The sequence below is a fragment of the Triticum urartu genome, chromosome 5 (genome assembly GCF_003073215.2).
Source record: "Triticum urartu cultivar G1812 chromosome 5, Tu2.1, whole genome shotgun sequence".
NCBI classification, from domain to species: domain Eukaryota; kingdom Viridiplantae; phylum Streptophyta; class Magnoliopsida; order Poales; family Poaceae; genus Triticum; species Triticum urartu.
Window position 1 is genome coordinate 200,533,715 of NC_053026.1, and position 10,788 is coordinate 200,544,502.

Genomic DNA, 10,788 nt, shown 5'->3' on the forward strand with positions numbered 1-10,788 from the left:
TCCTGAAGTTTCCGCCCGACAGTCCATGGCGCTTTGAAGCGACGAGTTTCTTTTTCTTTTGCTCGTTTTTACTCGTATATGGCCCCAGCTACTTCATTGGGTGATCCCGGCACCTCGTTCATGCACTTGATTCTTCAGATGGCTTATCGATTTTCAATCACAGGTATATATAAATTGGTGGGTTGGATTGTAAGAAAGCGAGGTGGTAGTATTTAGAAGAAAGATGAACTCACAATTGATGTAGAAGGTGTTACGTCAGTTGGTCATTGCACCATTGATACCAGACCAGGTTTTGAGTTCGATCCCCCATCCTGCACTTTTTTCCTCTCGACTGGGCTGCTACTTTTTGCCTCGGCTGGGCTTCCATTGGGCCTGCACACCCACGATGCCTATGTACAAAGAACTATTTCCGTGTAAAACGTTATTCTCGCTAATGCACAAAAAGTTAGTACCAGCCTGGATAATAGAAAATCTAAATAATAATATGTGTGAACGGATGAAAAAATTGATGAAACACACCTTGCTTTATTAGTATATATATAGGTAGGTATAGATAGATATAGATATAGATATGGGATGTGCTAGGCGGATGATGCTCTGGAAAAATAAGCCGCCTTTCCCGCCCTTGATTAGCGCTGATACGGTATAATTTCGGCCACTAGATTAGCTGATGACTGGACCACGACATGACTTCCATCCCAACTTGCACATGTCTCCCTGCAGCGTCTAGCCAGCAACGCAGCACCACCAGCACACGTAACTCTAGTGAGAGCAGCAGCTAGCCGGCTTAGAGCACCAGCTGCAGCCCTCAGGGCCACGTCGCCGGTCACCTCGTAATAAAACAGCCAGCGGACCTGCCATACATCAGCCACGGCAGCAGCGCCAACGACTTCTGGGGTTGCTGTGTTGCAGCAACGACGCTGCTGCGACCACCCCTTCAAGCACCATTGATGCACTATGACTGCACCTGCGATACTCCAGCCACCTAGCTATGCTCCATTGCAGTGCCTGTGATGCTTCGGCGGCTTGGCAATGATCTGTTGTAGCACAGGCGATGATTTCCCGACCCGACTATGCTCCATCGTAGCACCGGTGATGCTCCCTTGCAACTTCATCGCTGTTCTGACGGTCGACGAATGCTTCATCGCGGCACTTGCTCCCTTGCAGCATCGTCGACGTTTCTATGGTCCGACGAATGCTTCATCGCGGCACGGCCCGACGATGCTCCATCGCAGTGCCGGTGATGCTCCGACGGCTCGGCGATTGCAGCGTCGGCGATGTTTCGATGGCCCGACGATGCTCCATCGTAGCACTGGTGATGCTCCCTTGCAACGTTGTCGACGTTCTGATGGTCCGACGAATGCTTCATCGCGGCACCGATGATGTTCTCACGGCCCGACGATGCTCCATCGCAGTGCCGGTGATGCTCCGACGGCTCGGCGATTGCAGCGTCAGCGATGTTTCGACGGCCCGATGATGCTCCATCGTAGCACTGGTGATGCTCCCTTGCAACGTTGTCGACGTTTCGACGGTTCGACAAATGCTTTGTCGCGGCACCGATGATGTTCTCACGGCCCGATGATGCTCCATGGCAGTGCCGGTGATGCTCCAATGGCTCGGTGATTGCAGCGTCGGCGATGTTTCGACGGCCCGACGATGCTCCATCGTAGCACTGGTGATGCTCCCTTGCAACGTTGTTGACGTTTCGACGGTCCGACGAATGCTTCATCGTGGCGCTGGTGATGTTCCGACGGTCCGATGATGCTCCATCACATTGTCGGTGATGCTCTGTTGTAGCACCAGCGAAGTTTCAACGGCCCGACGATGCTCCATCGTAGCACCCGTGATCCTCCCTTGTAGCGTCGTCAATGTTCCGACGGTCCGACAAATGCTTCATCGCGGCACCGGTGATGTTCCGGCAGTCTGATGATGCTCCATCGCAGTGACGGTGCTGCTCCGACGGCTCGGCGATTGCAGCACCGGTGATGTTTCGACGACCCAACGATCCTCCATCGTAGCACCAGTGATGCTCCCTTGCAGCGTTGTCGACGTTTCGACGGTCTGACGAATGCTTCATCGCGGCACCGGTGATGTTTCGGCGGTCCGAGGATGCTCCATCATAGTGTCAGTGATGCTCCGTTGTAGCACCAGTGATGTTTCGACGGCCCGACGATGCTCCATCGTAGCACCCGTGATCCTCCCTTGTAGCGTCGTTGATGTTCCGACGGTCCGACAAATGCTTTGGCTGCCCGACGACACTCTGTTGCAGCTCCAATGGTGCTCCAATGGCCCGGCTACGCTCCGTTGCAGCACCGGTGATGCTTCGGCGGCCCGACAAGGCTTCCGCTGCCCGGCGATGCACCGTTGCAACGCCGATGATGCTCCGGCGGCCCGACGATGGTTCGTTGTTGGGCCGACAATGCTTAGGTTGCAAGGAGACGCTCCGTTGCATCGCCGAGGATGCTCCGATGGCCCGGGGATGCTCCATTGCAACGCTGGTGATGCTTCGTCGGCCCGACGATACTCTGTTGCAGGTCCGACGATGCTTTGGCTGCCCAACGATGCTCTGTTGCAGCACCGGCGATTCTTCGGCGGCCCGACGATGCTCCGGCTGCTTGGAGATGCTCTGTTGCATTGCCGACGATGCTTCGATGGCCCGGTGACGCTCCATTACAGCGTCGGCAGCCCGACAAGCTTCGTTGCAGGACCGACAATGCTTGGCTGTCCGGCAATGCTTTGTTGCATCGCTGATGATGCTTTGGTGGCCGGTGATGCTCCATTGCAGCGCCGACGATGCTCCAACGGCCCGACCTACGATGCTTCAGCTGCCCGGCGATGCTCCGTTGCATCGTCGACGATGCTCCGATGGCCCGGTGATGCTCCATTACTGCGCCGATGATGCGTCGGCATCCCGGCGAGCTCCGTTGCAGGGCCGATGATGCTTCGGCTGCCCGGCGATGCTCTGTTGCAGCGCTGATGATGCTCCGGTGGCCTGGCAACGCTCCATTGCAGCACCTGCGATGCTCTGGCGGCCCAAAGATGCTCCGTTGTAGCGCCGATGATACTCGGGTGGCCTGGTAACGCTCCATTGTAGTGCTGACAATGCTCCATTGCAGTGCCGACATCCGACGATGCTCCGCTGGCCCGGTGACACTCTAGTGCAGTGCCGACACCCAACGATGCTCCGGCGGCCCGGCGACGCTCCGTTGCAGCAACCAACTGGCGCATGCAGCAAAGGCCGTGACTTGCAGCCTACCGGTGCTTTGTCTTCCTCGCATCGCGGGCCACCGACGCAGCATAGCAGCGGCAACCTTGTAGCATCGTGGCTGGCTGGCTCGTAGCAACGCCGTTGAAGTGCAGCCCTCCGCAGCACCATGCAGCTAAGTGCAGCAAGCCAGCAAACTCGGTTCAGTCAAATACAAAGACGCACAACATACTTTCTACGCTTTACCACGCACTGACACAACAAACAGATCAGCTAATTGGACGGCGCAGCGGGCGGTTTACGTCTCGTCAAAAATCAGACGGTAGATTATAAACGTTTCCCTATAGATATAGATATAGATTTAGAGTATTTTGGAAGACAGGGATCAAAGTGAATCCCGCGACAAATTCGGTGGCCCTAGGCGAATATTTCTCTACCTTATACATTAACAGATAACAGATACAGATAACAGATAACAAATACAACAGATAACAGATAACAGAGACGTGCACTGCCTACTAGTATTAGGCCCAAACTGCGGAGGCCCAGCACCAGCGGCATAAATTGCCATCCTAACCGCAACCGGGCACCGCTGCCTCCCGCACTTCCCCCGCCGTCTCCGCCGCACAAATCAACATAACCGCCGCCACCGCGTACTCCGTCGTCTCCACCACCATCATCTCCAATCTGCATCTGAGGGTCGAATCCTAGATCTAAACAGCCTTTTCTCATCCACCTCCACGGTCGAAATCCGCTCAGCCCTTTCGCATCTCTACGGTGGCCGCACTCGAGTCGACATCATGGGACGCCGGGGCGGACGAGGAGGTGGAGGGGTGGGAGGGCGCGGACGAAGGGACGAACGGCCAGGAGGTGGCTGCGACGTCAAGGGCATGCGCGATCGCCGCCCTGACGACATGGGTATACGGGACCGCCGGCCCGAAAACCGCCCCCACTGCAGCGCTGGTCGCAGCCCCTCCCCGGGCTACCGCCTTCGCCGCAGTCCTCGCAGCCGCAGCCCCTCCCCGGGCTACCGTCCTCGACACAGTCCTCGCGGCCCCTCCCCGCACCACCGCTTGCGCCGCAGCCGTTCTCTGGACCACCGCGGAAGGCGCTCGAGGGATGACGACGGCGAACGTAACCTGCCCCGCCGCGGGCAAGGGGACTACGGGAGGGAACCCTTTCACCAGGAGCGCGATCGCTGCAGCCCGAGAGGAAGCCATGATGGTCGCGGCGACCGCGGTTCAAGAGCAAGCTATGTCGGTCGCAGCGAGCGTGGCCCGAACAGGAACTTTGACAGTCGTGGCGACTGTGTTACTAGCGGGAGGTATGATGCTCCACCGGACTACATGCTCCCAGAACATCCATACGACCAGGGGCGTGCTGCCAAGAATGCAAGTGACTTCTTTGGAGGCCCTGGTGACCGGAGCATTAACAATGGGCATGGGTTTTATGGGGAAGATGCCATGAAACTCAGAGTTAGTTCCACGGGGTTGGGAAGGACTAGCTCAATGTACCTGGACAGCAGGTCGCCTCTGCCTCCACCACCTACAATTTCATTGGCTCCTAGGACAATGTACCCCTCGGTGCCACTTAGAGAGACTGGATTCCTCACAGGGAGTTCAATGGTGAAAGGTGGGGAGAGCCTTGGCGCTGGAAGTACCCGGTTGCCTCAGGATGACACCAGGTTTCACTACCCTGACCATTTGCCTGGCCCATATGTTGGGAACAGAGAAATTGAAAGGCTTGGCCCTAGTAGAGATGTGCTTAGTGACAGGGATCGAGAATTGGATAGGCTTTACTCTAGTAGGGGCGTGTATGGTTCGGACATCACACCATCTATGCAGTTGAAGCGATATGCTGGTTCTTCACCATCTGTACTTGCCAAGGACAGCCCATACCGAGTGCATGGTGGAGGTTATGAGCCAAGCAATTGCTACGCCATGGATGACATAAGTAAACCAGGTTCCTTGGGACATGGGAGTGGTCAGGTTCACAGGTTCTCAGAAAGTTCACTAGAGCACCTCAGTGGTCACGATGACAAGATATCACTGGACATCACAAGTCAAACACACTCTAAGTATCCACCAACAACTGCATCCATGGAATATGATGCAGATGGATATGGTAGAAGGGGTCCAGAAAATGACACATATTTTGCTTTTGGGAACTTCCGTGGAAATTGCTCACGGGATTCAAGGTCTAGCCCCAGGCACACATTGGTCTCATCACCTTTGACAGACCTCAAGGATGAAAGGAGTAATGCACAAGTGAGACTATCCCGCAGGATGGGAGAGGATGCAGAATACAACACATATCATAATTATCATAGAGATACGCCCACAGGTTATCCCAAGCCAAGGAATGCTCATGTACGCTACTCACGCTCTCCTGAAACTTACCCTCTTGAACTTGCAAGGCAACCAGTTCGACAACGTGAGTTTGCTTCATTGGAGAATGGCTGTCAGTCAAGTCATCTGGAAGTTTCTCCCGTGGCTTATAGAAGAGGATCCCGGGGAGCTGCATATAGTACTCGTGATATGGATATGTACCAAGCTGATGGCCCACTAGGACGAGAGTATTACAATGATGAAATTGGACTAGAGCATTACAATGATGAGATTGACCCATATGACCTATCCCCTGAGAAATTGTCAAGAAGAAGTTGTGATATCGTTGACGATGAAGATGGATATGACGCCAGATATGATATGTCATCGAGTCATAATGTTTTCTCAAGAATTGCTTTGCCAGACAACATGAATGATGAATGGATTGATGCTGAAGAAGGTAATCATCCTCATCCTAACGGGTTAGCTTATGGGCGCTCAAAATATAAGCCTATGTCTCAGAGGCTGTCCAGACCTATAGTCCAGCCACAAATTGGGGGATCTGCCATGCTTGGAAGAGGAAGAGGGGGAGGATGGACCAAAAGTGCAAAAAAGAGACCGAGAGTTGGTCTTCCTCAATTCCATGGTGGATATACATCAGAGAGAAATGAATCTGTTCGGCCAAACAAATTTACAAAGCTGTCAGAAGATAATCAGAAACGCACCGAACCAGACTACGAGGATGCACCTGATGAAGAGGATCTTTCTGTGCAGAAAGATCCACCAGAAGGTTCAGAAGAATTCAGTAAACAGGTTCACCAGGCCTTCCTCAAGTTCTCAAAGATATTAAACGAGAGCCCGACCATGCAGAAGAGATACCGTGAGGCACCAAAAGGATCTTTATCTTGCCGTGTATGTGGCAGGTTTGTGTTCCTTCATCTGTGCTAACACTCTACCACCTAATTAGTTGCTCCTATCATTGTGTTAGAGTGCGCTTTCTGGTCATTTCAGCAGCCGCTTAATGCTGATTTGGTAACTGGAATGGAGGAATCCTCTAAAATTCTATTGCCTGGTCGTGTTTTAGCATACCTTGTCGTAGATACCGTTGGCCCCGTAGTTCTTATAGGTTAACAATATGCTGAACTATGTCAGTAACTTTATTGCAGTAATTGCTAAGGTTATGCCCCACCCTCACCAACCTCAGGACGAACCTTGTTGTTTCCTGTATATGCACTGCTAGGATTGAATGGAGTTCAGCGTGCTAGACTATGCCAAAACATTGTCAGTTAATGTTTCAGTCCAGAGACGCAGTGCACCACAACATCTTGGCTCTGTTTATAGGCTTCAGGCAGTAAAATGTTTGTATGAAAGGCTCTGATCAGTTTCAGCATTGGTCTATGATGTGAATCGATGTTCCATCTGATGCAAAGGATGATGATGTAGCTTCTTTGGAGTAATAGTACATTGCAGATGTTTAGGGGCAGGATGGTTGGCAGAAAGAGTAACAATGTGGTGCTGTTCCTGATGCATTTGAGCTAGTTCGTGGTTGGAAGTTCTGGTTGCTAATGTCTTGGAGATTGGAATTATCCAGATCGGCATCATGAATTGTTGCTCTTTTCTTTGGATGACCAGGATCATAAATTTGGCAAGTTAAATTGCTTGCGATGTTTACATCAATCAAGTAAAAACCGTTGTGGTTCCTCTACAAGGCAAGCTGAAGGCCATTATGTGCAAGTTTGTCAACTTAAGATGTTAGAGCTGGCTGAGTTTTTGAAGTATGGCACATACCAGTAGTAGCATAGGATCCACTGTAGTTGTATCGCGCATATGCATGCTATATTAGGGCATCTCCAACGCTGGCCCCAAAATGGACATTGTATTTGTTTGTGGACGGATCCGGACCATTCCGCGGGCATTGATGTCGGAGCCGGCCATCCAACCCTTCCCCTAAACGTCCGTCTCTGTTTTTTTTTCTAAGTCCGGAGCACTCAAAATAATAGCATATCAAACCTTCTGATTCAGCACTCGATGACCCTTCCATCCCTTGAAATTGAGAACATATTCTTCCGCATGCTTCATGCATGGACTGCCTGCGTCATCGTTGTTTCATCCGCATAATCCTCCTTGTTGGATTACTCAGCGTAGTGCTTGTCCATGTACTCCATGTCCGAATCCATTCCTTCAAAGGAGGAGGAACAAATTTAGCAGGGTATTTCACCAAACACTTGCCAGGCGTGGTGACCACCGTGGGGCGGATGGTACCTGCGCGGCAGACGTGCGAGAGGTGTGGACCGGCGGCACAGGACAAGCGGCGTGGCGACCGGTTGTAGCGCTGGAGGTCCGGGAAGGCTTGGCAGGCGGCTGGGGTGGTAGAGTGGCGGCGGCGGCGAGGGAGGAAGTGGATGCAGAGAAAAGAGGGAAGGATGGAGACTCGGGGTCCAGGCGGTGTTTGGGTGGGCCGGGGGTGTCGGAGTTCTACGTGGCGGCGGTCCAAACTCCCGCACCCCCCCCCCCCCTAGTTTTCTTCCGGTTTGAGGGAAAACGGACAAGCGGACTGACGCGGGACGGCGTTGCATGTGATTTGAGGGTCTGCTTTGGAGATGACCTTTAGTGTGCTGCTAGAGGCTGTAGGTTGAATCAACAGTTGCGCTTATAGAACTTAAAATAAGATATGCGGGGAATATTGTCTATCTATCAACTATTGTGTTGTATTTTCCTCTTCCTATCCTGGCGAGTAAGTTTGGCTTGAATTCTATTTTATCATTTCAATTTTCATCATAGTTCCTAGTATTTATTTTCTTCAGTATGGATAGTGTGTACTTGGCATCTTTGAGTTTTGTTAGCAACTCACTTTGACATTATTGATTGAGGAGGTATATATAAACATGTTTGTAATAAGATTAAGCTCTTTTTTCTTGTAGACCAGAAATTTGATTAACGGAGTATTTTACAGGGATATTTTTCCTGGAACTTAGTTATCCCTTAGGATGGGTTAGATTTTTGACTTTGTTTTAGGATTGTCTACTTTTTAGTAAGTATGCAAATGCTATCTTACTTGCAAATTGATTAGTTTCTACCTTGTCCAACCAGATGGCGTTTTGCTTTCTCATGTGCAATGTGGCATATTGATTTTGGCTAAATTTATTCACTTGACCTCCATTAGATGTGTTTACATGAAGCAACAGTTGAGCATTTTGTTTACTTTGCGGGTTAATGTAGCATAGTTTCATGTGAGTTTTTCTAGTATCTTCAACCTATTTTTTGGGTGTTCCTAAGTAAATTTCCTAGGAAATATATAATGTCCAAACCTATATTATACCATGGGATTTGTATGTCCTTTGAAATTGTTTCTTCTTGTTAGTTATAAAAACAAATTTCTTGTATTTGTTCAATTGTGATGTCATTGAATATTGAATGTCTAACATGAAGATATGCTTTTTTTATTTGCTTTTTGTTCACTTCTTCTTACAACAGTGTCGCAAGGAAGTTTCCAGACATTGATGCCTTGATGTCACATGCTTACGATACACACAAACCGGGTTTGAAAACAAAGCATTTAGGTTTTCACAAGGCACTCTGTGTTCTGATGGGGTGGAATTGGCATGTTGCTCCAGACACTTCTAAAGCCTATCAGTCTGTTCCCGCTGAGGAAGTAAATGCCATGAAGAGAGATCTGATGGTATGGCCTCCAGTTGTCCTGATACACAACAGCTCTATCACAAACAACGCAAAGGTCGCCGAAGCAAAGACTGTGACAATAGAAGAAATCGAAGGTGTACTTGCAGGTTAGTTGGAAGAATATATATGTTATTAGTCTGCCACTTGTTATTTCTTTTGTTCCCCAAGTATCCAGCCTGGGCCATTCATTTTTTTTATCATGTGCTTTCTTGAGATTCCATGTATCATGTGCTTTCAGAGCATTATGTAGTTCTGAAAAGGAAACCCTCTGTTATGCTTTGTTTCTTCTGTTTGAACTATTCAACGTTTCTTATATCATCACCTTGTGTCTCCAGATATTGGTGTTGCATGTGACAAGGCAAAGATAACCCAGGGAAGACCAGCCAATCAGAGTGTGTTTGTGGTCAAGTTCCTACCAACAATATCTGGATTTCAGGAAGCAATGAGAATTCACGATCATTTCAGCTCTGAGAACCACGGCAAGGAAGAACTCCATCAGATACTATGTGAGAAAGGTAAGAGTTCAGTTCCTGCTGACAAACTCGAAGAGCTGCTGTATGCACATATTGCGCTGGCTGAAGATCTCGGGTACCTGGACGAAGAGACAAAGAAGAGATGCGTTGTCAGGAGCAAGAACGATATCGAGGCCAGGGCAGATGCCACACTGAACTTGGACTCGTGAAGCGACCTAACAAATTTAAATTACGTCAGGTCATCTATATTTTGAACAGTGAAAGCTATACCCCCTTCTGCTTAATCTTTGTGGTTGCTTGTCCAAGTGGCTGAAACCTGAAGAATATTCTACGATAGTGTATTGAACCTTCATGTCATTATCAAATCTTGTTAATCTTTATGTTCCAGGTTCTTCATCTAATGTGATTGATTCCTCTTACCTTCCAGTTACGAAGATAGCACATTTATTTGTCATACAATGTGGTACTCCCTCCGTTCCTAAATATAAGTCTTTTATAGATATTTCAAATACGGACTACCTACGAAGCAAAATGAGTGAATATGGCCATGTTTGAATCATACTGAAATCTCTAAAAAGACTCGTATTTAGTAACGGAAGTAGTAGATGTCTCTTGCGTGTTCATACTGAACTGGCCATGTTTGAATCAACTTGTAGCGAACTTTGATTTTTGGTATCAGTGTGGTAGACCTGCGGAGCTTAGAGGGGATAGGGAGTCAAGCCTTCTGAGAATTGCACTCAACCTGAACTTTATCTTGGAGTATAAGGTGCGTACGTATAGCTCAACCTGAACTTTATCTTGGAGTATAAGGTGCGTACGTATAGACCCAAACGCCCTGTACACGCAATTGATCGCACTGCTCGGTTATACCTGAATGTAAGTTTTTTGTATAAGAGCTGAGATAGTATTGTACTCCCTCCGTTCCTAAATACAAGTCTTTTTAGACATTTCAAATGAACATACAGATGTATGTAGACATATTTTAGAGTGTAGATTTACTTATTTTGTTCCGTATGTAGTCACTTGCTGGAATCAAAGACTTATACTTCCTTCGTCCGGAAATACTTGTCATCAAAATGAATAAAAGAAGATGTATATAGATGTA

The 10,788-nt window shown here is 49.2% G+C and overlaps 1 protein-coding gene across 1 annotated transcript; it reads left to right on the forward strand.

Moving 5' to 3' along the window:
* Positions 1-3,758: 3,758 nt before the first annotated feature.
* On the forward strand, positions 3,759-10,109 carry LOC125508395. Its single transcript, XM_048673101.1, has 3 exons — positions 3,759-6,455; positions 9,007-9,317; positions 9,546-10,109. Exons 1-3 carry the CDS (start codon positions 4,006-4,008, stop codon positions 9,890-9,892), a joined length of 3,108 nt encoding a protein of 1,035 aa, XP_048529058.1. The 5' UTR covers positions 3,759-4,005; the 3' UTR covers positions 9,893-10,109.
* Positions 10,110-10,788: the final 679 nt, after the last annotated feature.